Source organism: Vombatus ursinus, unplaced genomic scaffold, assembly GCF_900497805.2.
Source record: "Vombatus ursinus unplaced genomic scaffold, bare-nosed wombat genome assembly UNPS02014786.1, whole genome shotgun sequence".
NCBI classification, from domain to species: Eukaryota; Metazoa; Chordata; class Mammalia; order Diprotodontia; family Vombatidae; genus Vombatus; species Vombatus ursinus.
Window position 1 is genome coordinate 32,918,101 of NW_020954564.1, and position 18,726 is coordinate 32,936,826.

Here is an 18,726-nt window from a genome sequence, read left to right on the forward strand (position 1 = left end):
TTTGCACACATATAGTTATATGGCCTACATGTGTACATACTCATGAATATGAATCACATACCCCAAAATAATACATTCCTAAATATACAAGGGTATGTGTATCAGACTTTTTCTCAGCCTAGGGTCTAGACCAGATCCCTAATTTTGGAACTTCTCTTTGGGCATTTAGTTTTCTGCCCCCATTCCCTATTTCTTGTCTGTCCCAGCCAAATCCTCCTCCTTCTCCCACGTCTGAACCTAGTGCATGCCCCCACCCCCATGTCCCTTGCTGGGAGCACTGGTCTCAGGGGTAGGGCCTAGAGACCGGGAATAGGGCCCACCTCCTAACTCCTAGGCAGGTGGTGGCTGGTGCAGCTGAGACCAGTGGGCAGTGGTGTGGCTGCCAGGGCAAGGCAGGGGCAGGAAGAAGTCAGTTGTTAGGCTACATGCCAACTATGAATAGGCTCACCCTGCCTCCATGGCCCCCACAGGCCTGGCCACCAAGGCCAGATAAAACCACCTCCAGTTTGCTGTACCATCCCCCTTCCCCAACAGGCCAAGGCTTTGGGCAGGTGTGTGTGTGTGTGGGAAAGGCAGGGCAGGGCTGCAGGTGGGAACACCCACTCACCCTTTCCAACCCCCTTCCCCATACCTAGTTTTGGCTTTTTTTTTTTTTTTTTTTTAAATATTCAGCCCCCCCTTTCTCCCCGCGGGGCGGTCCCCGTTGGTGGGGGGGGGGGGGGGGGGGGGGGGGGGGGGGATGGTGCTTTGGAAGATAACCCTGTCCAGCCCCTTCATTTTGCTGTTGATAAAACAGACTTGGCACATAGCTGCCTGCCACCAATCTGTCACAGAATGCCAGAGCTGCAAGGGAATTTAGAAATCTAGTACAAACCACTCCTCTTACAATTAGGGAAACAGGTTCAAAGTGGAATTGACTTGCCCAAGGCCACTCAGCCAGTTTGTGGCAGAGGTCATAAATCCTCAGAGTTGTAATGATCAGATTGTCTAGTCCAGCCCCCTCATTTTACAGATGGGGAAGCCCAGGGAGGCCAAGTTAATTTGCCCAAGGTCACACAGCTGGTGAGCTAAAGAAGCCCAGGTCTCCTGACTCTTCAGCCTAGGGCTCTTTTCAGGGCATGTATTACCTCCCCCAGCTCTGCACATAAATGGCTGCCTAATGCCTACTGTTCCAGGCCAGCTGGGTCATGAGTTGGCTTGGGTAAAAGGGCACAGCTGAAGTATTATGCTGGGGGGAGGAGTAGGGTGGGGGGGAAAGGAGAGGGAGGATTTTAAAGATCCAGGAAGGTTGAGTCCGATAAAGGTTTGCATTCAACTGTTCACTCAGGATAGTATCAAAGATCAGAACCACAGGCTGTCAATTTCCACTCCCTTCTGAGCCCAAGGACCCTTATCCACCAGGGCTCCATCCCAAAACCAAGGCAAGAAGACTCCGATTTATCAAATACTTGTTTAATAACAAAACGCCCCACACACTATTGTAAAAAACAATATCCTCAATAATCATTGTAATATACAATACAGGCAATTATTTTCTCAGAAATCTGAGAAGCAAAAAACAATTACATTTTTTTCAAGAAGTGTATTTAAAAAAAATAATAAACAGGTCTCCCCCGAGCACAGAGAAGTCAAAGAGTCTCACTGGGGCCCGGAGGTTTCTGGCCCCGAGGGCTGCTGCGACTCCATGCCCCCCAGCCCCAACGGGGCGCTGGGATGGGCCAGCTCATCCCACGGGATTCGTGGGAGGTCGCCCTCCCACGCAGGACAGTAAGCCTTCCGACTGCCCCTTTCCTCACTAAGACGGGAGGGGAATGGGGAAATCTGGGAAACCCACGGGCGCTTTTCTCCCTAGCCCCAGCTTCCAGAGTCCGTGGCTGTCTGACGGACGTCTCAGCGGCACAGTATACGATCATTTGCACCAACGCAGGCGGCCTAAGAGAAAGAGAGGAAGAGGGTAGATGGTGAGTTGGCTGTTCAGATCCCCAAGAGCCGCGTCAAGCTTCAGTGCACCCCAGGACTGAAAAGGACTAAGCGTATAAATACGCCCCTTCTAACTCAGCCCAAAGCACGACAAGGACCCTCTCCCCACCAGATCTTCCCAATCCGCCTTTCCCACCACCCACCCCAGGAGCAGATGCCGTTTCTATTAGAGGCTCCGAAAACCGGGAAGCGTGCTCACCTCGGCCGCGAGGGCACTCATCTCGCCGTTGAGGGTGCTTAGGGGCGCCCGGGCGGGGAGGCCCCGGCCCCCAGGGGTGCCAGCCGCCTGAGAGTCCAGCTCCAGCTGCAAGTCCCAGATGTAGTCAATGACGTGCTGCAGGATCTCCACCTTGCTGACCTTGCGGTTCTGGGGCAGTGTAGGCACTAGCTCCTTGAGGCGCGAGTAGCACCCGTTCATGTCGTAGAGCAGCACGTTCACCTGCTGCTCGTCCAACAAGGCAGGGAGTCGGGTGCCAGCCCCGCCGCAGCGCGAGATGGCGACGCTCTGCTCCGACAGGCAGCGCACCACTTCCCCGGCACCTCCGGACACCTTTCCGGCCTTGAGCGCGCAGCTGGGGCCAGCGGCGGCGGCGCTACCACTCGCAACCTTCATGACTCGGCCGTCGAACAAGGAACCAAGGAAGAACAGGGACACGGGTGAGAGCTAGGACCGCGAGGTAGGGGAAGTGGAGAAAGAGCGAGGAGCCGGTAGTGCTGAGACACCAGGTAAATTCCTAGGAGAGAGAGGAACGCAATTGTGCGAGGTCCACGACCTGATTTCTTATTTATATACCAGCCGGAGCCAGGGAGAGGCGGAGCCAGAACGTTCAAAAGCAGCCAATCATAGGTTGGGGGCGGGCCTGCCGCCTTGTTAGGGATCCGCCCCCCCGTTCCCCACGTGCGGCATAGCGTAAAGGGAGTTAAAGGAGCCAAGGTCCCTGCGGGACTGGAATTGGGGGGTTTAGAGAAGCTGGGGTGGGGGGTAGGGGAGAAAGGGATTGCGGGAATGTGACAACCTCTTTAAGTGGTTTGGTGACAGCTCAGACAGCCTGGGTGTAATGTCAGAAGTTTAAAGTACTTCTCTCCTTGGGTCTCTTTGCACCCCTGGATTCGGGGCTCCTCAGTATTTCTGAGGAGGACCCGCCCCCCCTCAATCCCAGGCGAGGCGAGGACCTGAGGCCGCGGGGGCTGGGGAGTTAGAAGGGAGTGTGTCCTTTCCTCCGTCAGAAGCCGCTTGTAGCTACTGCCTCGGGGATTTCCTCCGGGGTTTGGGCTTCCCACTGCAGATTCTGGGGCTGGGATCAAAGGACCCTGGTCCCTCGCACCCCAATCTCCAGCTGGCTCCTTGTACGGCTACCCCCCGGAGTCTCCCGCCAATCCGTGCGCATTCCCTGGCCGTGTTTCCTTGGGGAGGGGGGTTTTAAGCACCCACTGCCTCGGATCTCGGTCTAGGGGTCCCTAGCTCCCACTCCCAGACCGCTGCTGCCTTCCCTCCCCCTCTTCCAGCTTTCACCGACCCCCTTGGCGGGCCCAACCTTGTGTCAGTGTCTAAACAAGCGGCTCAGACCGTTAGACGCCAGTCCCGTGACGTCACCCATTCATAAAACCCGGACGGGCTGTCAGGCTGGCGCCGCGCGGGCGGTCGCCATGGAGACCGCAAACAGGGGCTCGCGCGCCTTTCCCTCTCCCCCGCCCCTCCAAACACTCACACACTCTCTCACAGTTAGTCACCTGCAAAAGTGCAAAGGCAGGGGCTCAACGCGGAGCCAGTCAGTCATTTATCACCTTAAAACTTCGAAGTGGAGATTAGCTACATCTCGCACCTGCAAAACTGCCGTGGCCCTGCCGTACCCCCTCCTCCGGCTTTGGCTCTGTTCAGCTAAGGTCTAAGCCCTTGCCTCAGCGCGGCCGCCTCTTCTCCGCTCTGCCTGCAGCTGTCGCCGCTGTTCTGGTGTTCCCCTAGAGCCCCAAATTTCCCTGCAAAGAGCAAAGTTGGGGAGAAATTGTAAACTACTTTTTCCAAAGTGCCCCCACTTTGGAGGTGCTTAAGGAAAACTGAAGGCTGAGAGTGGGGGGAGGGTCCGCAAACTTACCACGGTGAATTCAAACATGTAGCTCAAGAGGATTTTTCATACCGTGGGCTTGTTTTCCAGTTCTTTGCCACTATCAAAAGAGCTGTTGTAATTTTTTTTTTTACATATGGGTCCTTTTCCTCTTGCGTTGATTTCTTTGGGGGTAGAAGCAACTCCCCAATTCATAAAAAGGTCCAGAAGGGACCTTAGCACATAAGAGTGTTAGATCCCGAGGGTCCTGAGAGCGGATCTCTGATCTCTCAGTTGTGTTACTTCTTGGCTGTGATTTTGGGCAAGTAACTTAATCTCCCTGGGTCTCAGTTTCATTATTTGTAAAAATGATAAGGCTGGACTTAGATGACCTCTAAGGCCCCTTCTAGATCTGTTGTAAGAAAATTTAAATAATAAAGATTAATTAAAGGAAAGAAAAAATTTCTGGTAACAGCTCTATTCTTCATGTTACAAATGAGGAGACAGGCCCTGAAAGAGGAAGTAACCTGACCTAGGTCATATAGCAGGTTAAAAGTAAAGTCATTTCGATTCAACAAATATTTATTAAATGCCTAGTGTGTGTAGAGTGATAGATGCCCCATTGTGGAGTATAGATGCCTGACTCTGAATTGCAGAAAGCTACCTTGTCTGGGGAGCCTGTAAATTTTGGCAGGTTCTATAACACTAGACAGTCTGATGGGATATTCTATAGGGGAAGATAAAGTGGATGGCTGTAAGTATGGGGATAGGAATTGGAACAGTGATTTCTTTGGGTATAGGGAGCTCCTGGCTTCCAAAAGCACTGTATCTTCTCTGCAATTTGTCGTCTAAGACAGTATTCTGGGGACAATGAGAGCTTGTGACTTGTCCAGGGTCACACAGCCAATACAGACTTGAAATAAGGTCTTTTTGGCTACACTTTGGGGATCAGGAAAGGAGGCATTTAGAAAGTAGTGTTTGAATTGAGCTTTAAAGGATATTAGGAACTTGAAGAGGCAAGGAGGAATGAAGAGTGAGTGCATTCCAGGGATGGGAGACCACCTGTACAAAGATTTGTAGACTAGAAAGGAGTAATGTATGATAAGGATGGAAAGTTAGGTTGGAGCCAGGTTGTAAAGTACTTTACATGGCCAAAAGGAGTTTAACTCTAGAGGTAATAGGGAGCCTCTAGAGTTTATTGAACAGAAGGATGACATAGGTTGTGTTCTTGAAGAATCACTTTGGCATCTATGTGGAGATGAATTCTTTGGTAGTAGTAATCCATTAATCCAAGGAAAAAAATTTAAATGGCCCTCAGCCCTATGCAGTAGTGGAATGGCAAAAAAAAGGGGGGGCGGAACATAGGGTGGTAAAAACTTAACTGTAGGTTCTCTAAATGTGAGATGCTTGTCTTGTGACTAATAATTTGATCTGTTAGAAGAACTGAACCACATAGATGTCAATATTCTTGAAATCACAGCAAATAAACCAGAATATAACTTTCAGCTAAATGACTTACAGGTTCTCATTTGAGAGGACCCAAAGGACAATGGTGGACCCAAAGGCACATGGTAGATGTAATAGGCCACAGAATATTGCCAATGATGATCTTCACTCAGGAAGTTGTACAGTCAATATCATTGAGAAATGGTATGACCTGAATGAACAGTGTGACCTGGTGGAAAGGGCATGGACATGGAAGATCTGGGCTCAAATGTGACTCTGCCACGGAGAATCCCTCTGACTTTGGACAAATCACTTATGCTCCCTGGGCCTTGTTTTCCTTGTTTTTATAAAATCCAGGGGATTGGACTAGATGACCTCAAAGGTCCCTTCCAACTCTAAATCTAGGATCCTATTATCCTGAATGGCATGTGAGGGTTGGTAGATAAGGTCAGTGCTGCTACCCTCAAAATGGGGGAAAACAAACACAGTTCAGGAACTGGTTCTGCCATGCTTCACCTCTCTCATGCCTCCACTTACCAGACTTCTCACCAGCCTCCTTGCTTACTTTGTAGGTACCCTTCCCCTTTCCAGTTTCCTTTTATGTGTAGTCTTTCCCTCGTTAGAATGTAAACTCCTTGAGGGTAAGGTCTTGTTTATTTATATTTATATTCCCAGTGTTTAGCACTATGACTGGAATGTAGTAAGCACTTAAGAAATTATCTATCTACCTATGTATGTCTATCTATGTATCTATCTATCTATCTATCTGTATTCACTCATGAGGCAGCTAGGTGGTACAGTGGTTAGAAAACTGAACTACAGTCAGGAAGACCTGAGTTCAAATTTGGCCTTAGACAAATATGAGCTATGTGATCCTTGGCAAGTCACTTAACCTCTGCCTCAGTTTTTCCAACTGTAACATGTGGATCATAATAATAAGCACCTGTCTCCTAGGGATATTTTTAGGATCAAATGCGATAATATTTGTAAAGTGCTTAGCATTGTGCCTGACCTACAGTAGGCATTTAATAAATGTTTATTCCCTTTCCTCATCTACGTATTTATCTATCTTTACACAGGCTGTTCCTCATGCTTGGAATGTACTTCCTCCCCACTGCCAACTCTTTGAATCTCTCCCTTCCTTCAAAGCTCAGCCCCAGTTCCACCTCTTACAGGAATCCCATCCTGATTCCTCCTTCCTACCTATCCCTTACTCCCAAAGCTATAGACTGTCATCCTAAAATTACGGTGTATATATCTTATATTTATTTTGCTGTGTCTATTATGTTTCTGTTCAATAGAATTGAAGCTCCATGAAGGCAGGGACTCTTTTGCCTCTGTATTCCTGGTACTTAGCATAGTGCCTGGCACTAGGTAGGCATGTAATACTTGTTAAATGAATGAATGCATGAATCTGTATAATGAGGGGTATGGACTAAATGATCTCTCATATTCCATCCAGCTCTAATTGATTATTTATGATTATATGACAATAAATGCATTTCACAGGATGAGAAAATGAGGAATGTGGCTGTGCTTCTGCCACCCAGATGAAATCGAGGATCTATTGAAGTATTGAGAGAGCCCTGTGCATAGTACTGAACCAGAAACCAAGTTTAGCTAAGATACAGAGACAACCATTTCACTCAGTATTATGTTATAATAAGTACATTAGGTAAGTGCAGACAAAGTTCTAGTTAATCAAGCAAGCATTTATTAATCACCAGCACTGTGCTGGACAGCATTGTACATATGTTGATATTTATGAAGCCCATATATAGCATGTGAAATACACAGGTAAAGTTGTTACCCACTGGAGGGATCAGGAAAGACTCCTTGGGGAAGGTGGTATTTTTATTGGACTTTTAAAGGATGATTAGGAATTAAAGAGGCACCTGATACTGAGTGAAGTGAGCAGAACCAAGAGAACATTGTACACAATAACAACCATATTGTGTGATGGCTAATATTGATAAACTTAACCCTTCCTGGCAATACGAGGATCTAAGACATCTCCAGGGGCCCTGTGATAGAAAATGCTATCTACATCCAAAGAACTATGGAAGTCAAATTACTATTTTTTTTTCTCTTCTGTTGAGTTTTGTTTCCTCTTTCTGATGGTTCTTCCTATTGGTTTTAATTTTTACTTACAACATCACTAATGTGAAAATGTTTAATACGAATGTAAATGTATAGCCTATATCAGATTGTGCGCCGTCTTGGGGGGGATGGTGGGAAGGAAGGGGGAGAAAAATTTTAAACTCAAAAGCATATGGAAGTGATTATTGATAAATCAAAATAAATTAATAAAAAAAATTAAAATTAAAAAAAAAGGAATTAAAGAGGCAGAGGCTAGCCAGGGCAGGAACCCAGGGCTACTTGACTCCTGGCTAAGGGTTTTGTCCTTCATGCCTAGATACCTCATTTCTCCCTCAGTTTGCTCTGTGAAGGTTAACAGGTGAATGCTCACAATGTGTCCAGGGCCAGTATACCTGTAGATTCTTGATTGGTTGGGCCTTGGACCTTTTTTTAAGGGAGAGGATGAAGATTTTCACACCTATCTACCCAAGGGGATCCTGAATGGATGCTATGGGATAGAACAGGGATGGGGATTTGTCCTGTGAAGTTTGAATTCAATCAAAGGGCCAAACTTGAGGACCTAGAGGCCACATGTGGCCTCAAGGCCGAAGGTTCCCCACCCCTGTAGAAGGACTTCAAATGTCACTTTACCCTCAAATCAATTTCCCAGAGCTGCAGCTTCCCCTCCTTGAAATCACACACACACACACACACACACCACACACAACACACACACACCCCAGCTACTGAAATGGTTTGGGAGAGCCCAAGACAACAGAAGCTTTTCATCAGTTAACGTACAGGCTCATTCTCTGGTCACATTTTTACATTCCCCGGTTTTATCTCCTGCATTTTTGGGGCATGACAGGGAGTTTAAATAAAGAGACACTGTTTATCTTTTTGTAGGCTGGGGGCATTCTTGTCTTTCTTCTTGCAGTTGTAGATGATTCAGTGTTTTCAACTCTTTCCAGCCTCCAGCTGACCCCAGTGCAAACTTCTCAGCAAAACATGTCAGAGTGAGATGGGGGCCTGCTCGTAGGGCTGAGGCCTTTGGGAAAGCCCAGATGCTCTAGAGCTTCCTCATCCCCAAACTCTCTTCTGGCCAGAAACTCTGAGGGTCTTCCACCCCCAGATTGATTCTTTTGGGGAGTCAAACCAGGCCATCTTTTGCCTCAATTCTTACCTAGCCTTAATCACTGAATGGGTGTGACTCAGACAAACTGAGACCTGGGAAAGACCTTAACTTATTATAAAGGCCAGGGTCTCCCACTGCATCCTGGGTCATTGCCAGTTGTTCTGACCTATGTCTTGCCACTGTACCCCAATGACTCTGGAGGAGAGAGTGAGTCTGATGTCTTTGCACAGCCCTGCCTCACTTCAATACACTTGCAAGTCAAGACATTACCCTTTGGATGTCATTGGTCCTCTCTGAGAATGAAGGATGAACAACAACAACCCTCAAACTCTACATATCTACCTAAGCTTGGGGATCTGGGGTCATAGAAGAAAGGTTTGGGGGAGGGAAGGGACACTGGGAAGACTAACTGATATCCAACTCTTACACCCTGTTTAGTAAGGCTCCTTCTGATAATAATGTTCTATATTCTAAATTCTGAGTTCCCCTCTGACCTCCAGTCATCGCTGGCTCCAGGAGCAAAGCCTAGGAAAGTGAGTTTCAGCCACTTGCCCACTTTTGGTAAAGCATTTTTCACATTTCACTGACAAGGCAGATGAAGGTCTGAAGTGTGGAGTGGCACCCCCCACATTCACAAAGTCAGTAGATCAGAACCTAGGACATCTGCCTTCTGGTAGAGCAGAACCCCGATTATCATCACTTGATTGCTGGCCCGATATACTGAGGCAACCCTAGGGAACTGAGTCTTTGCCAATAAATGGCCCAGTCCCCAGCTACCCCTCCTGTAAAGCTCAATCATTGTTGGCTCACCCTCCAGAGCAGTCATCCTCAGGGTGGTGTCCTTTCCTCTAGGGCACTAGACATATGTCCCACCTGTCCCTCCTCCAAACATATACATCTTTTAAAGATCAGTATTCTTCTAGTGATGCTGTTCAGCTGCCAGTTATGAAACACCAGTTTCTGAAGAATTAAAAATTTTGAGTCACCCAGAAAGCAACGTAGAAGAACATGGTGGGCAATAGCAGACTGCAGGCTCTTAGAAATGAAGATATACACAGAAGAACATGGAGAAGGTATTGTCAAGAGAGACGGGAGGTGGAGAGACCGGTTAGAAGGCTGTTGTAGTAGTATGAGTGAGAGAGGACAGGGGCCTATACCAGTGAGTAACAGCTGTAGGAATGAAGAGAAGAGGACATATTTGAGAAATGTTGTGAAAGTAGAAAAGACAAAATTTGGTAACAGATTAGATATGTAGAGTGCATATGAGGAGAAGTGGAGGATGGCACTAGGTTATAAGTATGGGTAATTGAAAGGATGGTGAACAGGAGCTCACAACAGAAGAGGAGAGGGTTTGGGGAAATGTTTTTGATATTTTCGGTTTAATATGTCAGTAAGTTGAATAGACATCACCAGAAAGAAATGTATGAGAGCACATGAATAAGAGTTGCATGTTGTTCAGTCACGTCCTGTTCTTTGTGACCCCGTGGGCCACTGAGAGAGAGAGGGAGAGAGAGACATAGGCAGTGTGGTATACAGGATGAACACTGTATTTCAGAGTCAGAAAATCTGAGGTTGAGGCTTGGTCCTACTATATGGCCTTAGGTAAGAAACTACTCAGTTTCCTCATGAGTTTCCTCATCTGTAAAATGGATGAACTGAAGTAGGTGACTGATAGGTTCCTGATCCTGTCTCAAAGTTAGATCTTTACAGACTGAAGGGAGACGAAAGGGACTGCAATGCCCTTCTTTTACAAATGGGGAAACTGAAACTCCAAGATGGAACAGGATTTGCCTAGTGTCACATAGATGGTAAATGGGAGAGCTGTAATTCAAACCCAAGCCTTCTGACTTTAATTCCAATGGGGGGATTCCTTCAGGATTTGAATCCTGGCTGTCTGAAACCCGTTAAGCAATGAGGAAAGGCTCTGTGTGTGTGTGTGTGTGTGTGTGTGTGTGTGTGTGTGTGTAAATAGTACTGGACTTGGAATCAGAATAGACCTAAATTTTAATCAAGGTTTTCTCACCTTATTATCTGTAAGAACTCTGGGAGCCTCAAGTTCACCATCTGAAGGACAGGTATAATAATACTTTTATTCCATCCCTACTGGGGTTGTTTGTCCCGAGGAAAACCCTTTGTAAATCCTGAAGCACAATAGAAATATGAGCTGTTACTCATTGTGGATGATGTGCTCACATACCAATGCATGTCAACATGTGTGTGCACAGGAGTAGAAGATCCTATGTGTGACTCCAGGCAGATGTGTGCATAGTACTGGATATTTGTATGGTTTGGGGAATTTGCATCTTACTTAAAGCCACCACACTCTCAGCAATCAGTAGGAGATGGAGAATGCTGCCCCTTCTGCCTCCCCCCACCTCCCTGCCCCAACTCCACTTTTCTGCCAGCCCCTGGTCTTGATAACCTTAGAGAGACTATGTCTTTAAGCCTGTGAAGGGGCTATTCAGTGCCCACGTGACTTGCTGTAACACAGCTCTCTATATCCAGCTGTTCCCCAGATGTGCCAACATTTTTAGGGCAGCACATCCTCTTACACCCGCCCAGCAGGCGCCTCAGGGCCTGGGGCCAGCAGCTGACCAACAGAGCTTTGGAGAGAGGCTCCCTGGACCTTGCTCAGTGGCCACCAGGGAGATAGGGGCAGAAACCACTCAGGGGCAGGCTCTTCTTACTGCCCTCCCAATCTACACTCACTCTGCCTGGTGGTATATACAGGGTGTCCCAAATTTCTTAGTGAAGTTTTAAACTTTAATAACTTAAAACCTAAAACTTTATTCACTGAGACTTTTGGAACACCCTATATATATTGGCTATCTGTGTGTATTGTGAGTGATGTATATCTGTGTATTATATACAGTCATCTAGAACTACACTTATTCCCTGACTCCCACAGTCATAGACATCTGCACTCACCCCTTACATAGTTACACACAAGTCACAGAGAATTAGACTCAGCTCTCACACACATATGGAATATAGTTCACTCCCTCCTCACCTCCCTTCCCCACCTCCTTCCCCCCAAGTCATGCAGAACTACACTTAACCTCCAATATGCAGTCACACACACTTAACACTCACCAGCCTGGGCCGGCCCTGATGTTTCTGGAGAGCTTCAGAAGGGACCAGCCGCAGCTCACTTGGTCATGCAGGAATTCACCCACTCCCTGGGTGGGAACTTTGAGTTGCAGGATACTAATTGTCTCCAACTCTAGTGTGGACCTTGGGATATTTGTGTGAAAGATAGCTTGTGTGTGTGTGTGTCTGTGTGTGTCTGTGTGTGTCTGTGTGTGTATGTCTGTGTGTGTGTGTGCTCGCATGCACTCAGTCCAGGTGAATGTGTTTTGGGATGGCAGCATGAGGAAGTAGACAGAGGGTTGGATGGCTGGATACTGGTTCTACCCACCTCCAACACTTCCTGCTTGTGTGATTATGAGCCTCAGTTTTCTCATTTGTAACATGGGTCCACTCACACTTTTAATATCTAGTTCATAGAGTGTTGTTGTAAGGAAAGAAGGAAATGAAGCATTTATTAAGCATCTACTATGTGCCAGGCACTATAGTAAGTGCTTTACAAATATCTCATTTGATTCTCACAACAACCCTGGGAGGCAGGTGCTATTATTGTCTCCATTTTATGGTTGACAAAAGGGGGCAGGGCTGGCTTGTTTGTGTATCATTTTTTTTACTGGCTTTTGCCTTGCTTTGTATCCTTAGCAGTTAGCACAGTGCCTGGCACATAGTAAGCAGTTAATAATTACTTATTGACTTACTGTGTAAAGTTCAGATGTTATACTTTGTAGGGGGTGGTTGGATGTGTAAGTTGTATTTAGGTGTCGACTGGATTTTTTGTGTTCCTACTGTGTGCCTGTTAATAATAAGCCTGTAGCACCTTCATTGAAGGATTGTTGGGAGTCTCGGATTATACTGTTAGGCAAAGTGCTTTGGCAACTTTCAAGTACTGGATAAATCTCAGTTATTATTATGGTGTCCTGTTTGTAGACTGAGTTGGTATATTACTTGTTGGGGATACATGTGTTGGGTATATCTAGTATTTGTGTGACTTTATAGGGTATGTGTTGTATGTGGTGGTAGCATAGTTGTGCTGTGTGTCTAGGGTATATGTGTACATGTTCAATAATAACAGGAAAGAACCTTAGAGGATATCTCATCCAACCTCATGTTAAGAAGAAACTGAGGGGCAAAGTGATTTAAATGATTTATACCCAATCTAGAGTGAGGTATTCTGACTTAGAATCTAATATTACAGAACTTTTCACAACTACTTAGATGGGTTGTATGTGTATGTGAATTGGGCCTTTGCATGCAAAGGCACCCTCATCTCTATTTTAATCTTCTCCCCACCTTGACCCCACCCAACTTCTCCCCTGCTCTATTCCCCTCCCCCCATCTGCCCTGTGGGCCCAAAGGCTGGCCAGGGATCTGACTGGTCCTGGGGAACTTAGGGCCTGATGTCCTCCTCTCCTACTCCAGCTTTAAGACCCACAGCCAAGCTCTCTCTGTGCTTCCCTAGCCCCTAGCTGATCTTCTGGCCTGTGGGGAAAGAGAGCCGAGGAGCCTGGGACCAGAAGCAAACTCCCTCCCCCTCCCCCTCCTCCTCCCCTGGCTGTGTGGCCTGGTAACCCCTCTGCAGGCAGTGGCCCCAGCTGTGCAGAGGTATTGTTGGCCGACACAGGAAGTATTGATAGCCTCGGCAGCTGAACAAAGCCAGGGGGAGGTTGGGCTGGGGAGTCCTAGACAGCCGGGCTCCAGCCTGGCCCTCCCTCCCACAAGCCCCTGCACTGATCTCCCATTGTTCTTCTTAGGCCCTCCCTAATGGCCCAGCAGACCAGGCCCAGCCTCTGCTTTTACAAATGATGAGGCAGCGACCAGATGGGTAGCATACCCCTTTTAACCCAGCCTCTCTCCCCTAGTTCCAGTTTCCTCATTTTCAGTAAATAGGGCATCCGAACATAGGATGTAAGAGTGAGAAGGAACCTTAGAACCTAGCAGGTCAGCAGGGAGGGACCTTAGAATATGGAATGTTAGAATGGGGAGTGAGTCTGGAAGCCTCTGGAGCCATGAAAAGGGTCAAGGGGTCTGGGTTCAAGTTCTGGCTCTCCCTATCACTCACTGTGTTTTCTTGGGCAAAGTCACTTCCTTTCCCTCCACATATTTTTCCTCTTCCTGTAAAATGACAGGATTGAATAAGTTGCCCCTCCTAGATCTGCTATTCTGAAATAATTCTCCTTCCCAGAGCTCTTTTCCTTCCAGCCTCCTCCACCTCCCACCTGGCTCCCAGCCCCTGGCCTATCCCTCCAGAGCTTCAAGATACAGCCTCCTCCACTGGCCTGATTCACAGGCCTCCCCACACCTGGCTTCCACCTGCCCTGGGGGCTCTAGAAATCTGGGGAACTGGATGATTCTGCTGCTCTCACCAGCACCACCCATGTCCCTGCCTCAGGCTAGCACCCCTCTGGGACCAGCCCACACCCTCTTCTCCTCCCCTCCCCAGCCACCCCCACTGTCCCTGCTCTTCCAGGTCACACCTCAACCTCACTACACCCTCTCCCCACAGTGCCAACACACCCCTGTCACCATGACTTCTCTTCCTTCTTGGCCACAAACATATACACAGACAGACATACACATGCTCTAAGGCAGAGGGGGAGGGTGCTGCTGTTGGCCAATCCCCCTTTACACATGTGTCCTGGACTCATACAGTGTCAGAGTTGGAGTGGACCTTAGAACATGGAGTGTCAGAGATGAAAAGAACTTACCATAAAGTCTAAGTCATTTGTTTTACAGGTAGGGAAACTGAGTCCCAATGTTGTAGAGCGAGTTGGTAGGAGAACTTAGGCTAGAATGTGGCCTCCTAAATCCCTGGAGTCAGAAAGATCTGAGTTCAAATCTGGTCTGAGACACTAGTAGTATGACCCTGGGCAAGTCACTGAACCCTGTTTGCCTCAGTTCGTCATCTGTAAAATGATCTGGAAAAGGAAATGGCAAACCCACTCCAGTATTTCTGCCAAGAAAATCCCAAGAAGTCATGTCCCAACTGAAAGAACTGAACAACAAATAATAAAATCCCAGCCTCATGTTCCTTCCATTACCCCAAGCTGCCTGTGGTGTATACTGATGTGCACATTTACTCACACACGTTTGCACATGAAAGTCACTGAGTGCTCTACTTTCATCAAGAAGCAAAGCTGGGAGTGGGGCTGTGGGGAAAGGAGGCATAGAGGTGGGTGGGTGACATGCCATATCTCTGGGCATGTCAGGTTGTAAGCTCCCTCCAGGGAAGCCTCCTGGACAGGGTTGGAGAGCAGGAGCCTTCTTCATTACCCAATTCCTCCTCACCCAGAAGAGCAGCCAGTCCTACCCTGGCCCAGGGCTGGGGGCGGAGCTGGGCCAAGCAGGTGTGCAGAGGGATGGACCCATTTGCTGCCTTGGGCCAGGCTAGGGGAATGCCAGAGGAGAGTTAGACCCACTTCCTGAAGGTTATTTGGCCTAGCTACCCTTTCCCTGCAGCCCCTCCTTGACCCCTCCTCTTTTATCTCCAGCACTCCCTCATCACACCTACTCTTCCTCTTTCCTTCTCTCGCTTTTTCCCTGTCTCCCTCCTCTCTCCTTTTTCTCTTTACTCCTTTCCTCCATTTCTCCCCATTATTCTTTCCCTACTTCTTTCTCCCTTCCTTCTTTCTAATTCTACCTGCCTCACTTGTCTGGAGGGTAAGGTAACCAATTCAGTTCCCACTTAGCCCCTTGGTCTTGAGGGTTCCTGGAGAGCCAGGCCCCCCTCCAACCAGCAAACTACAGTATTCTCCTTTAGGATTCTTAATTCTGCTTTCTCCCTACTGCTTCAGATTCATTTTACTGAGACATTGGAGATCTCTGAGAAATGATGCCCTCACCACTGTGAAAACCCCAACCCTTGGTGGTATTCATACCTGCTTTGCCCTTCTCAGGACCCTGGTGTGCCCCCTTTACTCCTAGGAGGCTGAGATACTGGGCACTCCTAGGTAGCCTCAGGGGGGAGGGAGGAATGATTTTTTTTTTCCCCAGAGCAATTCCCCTTCCTTTCATGAACATCTGGATGCGAACATCTGGTTGGAGCTATATTCCTGCCTGGGGCCTGGCCCCCTGCACCCATCTGCTGGCCCCAGCCCATCTGTCCGCACCATTCCCAGGGGCTGTTCCCAGGGTGAGCAGCCCTGGTGACTATTCTCAGTCTCCAGCCCCAACCCCCTAGCCTGGGCAGCACAGAGTGGGTGCCCCTCCCGTTCCCACGAGCTGGGAAGCAGCAGCAAGTGGGCCCCATCTGCTGTCCAATGGGCGGGGGCTGGCCTTCTTTTGAGGTTGGTTAGGCAGGGAGATTGTACATAGGAATGTCTTTCAGTGTAGGATAAGCTAAGAGGAAAGGAGGGGGAAGGGGACTAAACAACTGAAGTCCTAGCTCAGCTCAGGCTCCACTTAGCTTTCCCTGGGTCTGAGTCCTCTGGAAGCTCTCATTAGCCCAAGGTCAAAGCTCATGACCCTGAGGCCACAGGTCATCCCCTTAGGGGCCCTCTCCCCACTGGGATCAATTTGCCAGCCCGGGAGCCATCCTCTCCTTAACTCCCAGGAGGTTCCTTAGGAAGGGTCCCTGTTACAAAACAGTAGTATAGGAACTGAGAGGATATCTCTTGCCTAAACTCCTCATTTTACAGATGAGGCAACTGAGGGCTAGAGAGAGTAGCAGGGGACTTGCCCAAGGTCACACAAGGTCACCGTGCTGACAGAACCAGCACCAGCTCCCAAGTCTCCTGATACCCAGCCAAAGTGGGTTTGCATATGCTTCTCTCATCTTGGGGTGGTGGTGTGGGATTGGAGAGTAAGAACCAAGGGGGATCATGGGACAGTACAAAGAAAACACTCAGCTCCCTTTCCTAGTCGGGGGTCTCTAAACCAGGATCCTGAACCTAGGTCTGCAATTCCAAGTCTGGGTTGGGTTTGCTAGAGCAGAGGAGGGGCGAGATTAATGAGGAAAGAAGGGAGGAATCTAATCCTGCCATAGGGTCTAGAATCTCTGTCTGTTCCAGGTCCTCCCACCCCACCTCTCTCCCTGGGGGGCTTCAAAGCCAGTGCAAGTCAGGAGGCCAGCAGGAGAAAGGGGCTGGGGCTGGGGAGAGCATTGAATTCCCTTTGCTCTCCATTATTCTCCGTGGGATAATCAAACAGGTGGTTGTACTTTGGGGGCCATTGTGTGGCAAAGGGTGGAAGGGGGGCGCGGTGGATGGCAGGATCCCTGCTCCTTCTCTGAAGCTCCGACTGGCCCAGGCTTTGGTGTCTCTGGCCAAGACAAATGCCTTCATTACCATGTGAATTCTGGGAAAGGGGAGGCCAGACCGGTAACACTGTCCCAGCCATATGGTGCTGTGGCTGGGGCTAAGCTGGGCGGGGGGCACAGGCTGAGTAGCCCCTTTGAGTGGCTGGGAGCCGCTTTCCCGAAATCAAAGGGGTCTGGCTGGGACAACAGAGGGTTCCCAGGGCCCAGCAGACCACACAGGGACGCTGGGGCACAGCTTGCTCAACTCAGGGCTCAGGTCCTTTGAGAACCCTAGAGGGAAGGGAGGCTCTGCTCCCCAACTCTAGGGTTGCCCTGGGGTCTGGGGGAGACAGGTCACTCTGCAGGGCTTAGGAAGTGAGGAAGTAGGGAACAGCTGGGAGGGCAGGAAACAAAGAGACAGCCACAGAGATAGCTAGAGAGAAATGAGACCGAGACAGTGATTAAAGACTGATAGGAAGAGTCATGGGGAGATAAAAACAGACAGATGAGAAAAAAATCATCTGAGGGACAGACAAAAAGAGAGGCACAGATACAGAAGCAAACGGAAGGAGACACAGAGATGAAGCCACAAATATACAGTGAGAAACACAGCAAGGTCTCAGTTTCCTCATCTGCAAAATCAGGCTGCCCTCCCCTTAAGCCTTGGCCTTTGATTTCTGGCATGGAACTGCTGCTCTTACTGTTTATTTCTCAGCCAAGAGCCTATAGTGTCTTACTTCAGTGATAATAATAATAATAACAATAACAATAAGAAGAGCTAACATTTGTTTAATGCTATATGCCAGGCACCGTGCTAAGCAGTTTACAATTATTACCTCATTTGATTCTCGTGACGGATGTGGGAGGAAGGTGCTATTTTACAGATGATAAAACTGAGGCAAGTAGAAGTCAAGTGACTTGTTCTAAGTCACACAGCTATTAAGTATCTGAGGCTGGATTTGAACTCAGATCTTCCTTATTCAAGTCCTAGTGCTCTGACCACTGTGCCATCTAACTACTTATTACCCCTTATGCCTGCCGCTGATAGGAACCAGCTCCTAGGAACAGCTGATTGTTAATTTTTTTTTTTTTTTGGCTTTTTGGTGAGGCAATCGAGGTTAAGTGACTTGCCCAGGGTCACATAGCTAGTAAGTGTCAAGTGTCTGAGGCCAGATTTGAACCTAGGTCCTCCTAACTCCAAGGCCAGAGCTCTATCCACTGCCACCTAGCTTGTTAAATTTTGTTTGTTAAATTGATTTCTAAATTTTTAGGGTGAGCATTTATGCCTTGGAAATCTGCAAACACTACAAATCAGGGCTTAATTTATTGTTTTGATTAGCTAGACTTAAAGTGAAAGAGAAAATGTTAATAATGCAGGTTAAATTGAAAAGTGTCTTATATACTTTTTTTTGGTGAGCCTATTGTTAAACACTTACTAGCATACCATTGCTTGTGACTCTGTCACAACTGTGTCTCATACATCACAAATGGTCCTTATGTTTCAAGCTCTTTAAGCTTCACAATTAGGGACTCTCTCCTCCAGGGAGTTTTCCCTGGCTACCATAGCCCACAAGGAGGCTGGCTCTCTTTCTGATGTCCTATAGCCCTGACCCACTGTCTGAACCTCACATTCTGGTCTATCTTGATTTGTTTCTGTGTGTCTCTCAAGCTACCCAAAGAGCTCCCCTAGCCAGGGAGCTGACCCCCTCCTCTGACATCCTCCA

The 18,726-nt window shown here is 48.1% G+C and overlaps 1 protein-coding gene across 1 annotated transcript; it reads right to left on the reverse strand.

The window, feature by feature from the left end:
- Positions 1 to 1,436: 1,436 nt before the first annotated feature.
- Positions 1,437 to 2,907, reverse strand: ID1 (inhibitor of DNA binding 1, HLH protein). The gene is made up of 2 exons (XM_027867830.1): positions 2,180 to 2,907; positions 1,437 to 1,932 (listed from the first exon to the last, which is right to left on the reverse strand). The coding sequence occupies exons 1-2, from the start codon at positions 2,591 to 2,593 to the stop codon at positions 1,891 to 1,893; spliced, it is 456 nt and encodes a 151-aa protein (XP_027723631.1). The 5' UTR covers positions 2,594 to 2,907; the 3' UTR covers positions 1,437 to 1,890.
- Between the last annotated feature and the right edge of the window lie 15,819 nt (positions 2,908 to 18,726).

What these genes read in the sequence shown, in the direction of transcription:
- ID1 (XM_027867830.1), bottom strand. Translation starts at nt 2,593, where the DNA reads ATGAAGGTTGCGAGTGGTAGCGCCGCCGCCGCTGGCCCCAGCTGCGCG. An exon ending in TGAGTGCCCTCGCGGCCGAG is followed by an intron (nt 1,933 to 2,179) that starts GTGAGCACGCTT and finishes TCTTTCTCTTAG; the next exon opens with GCCGCCTGCGTTGGTGCAAA.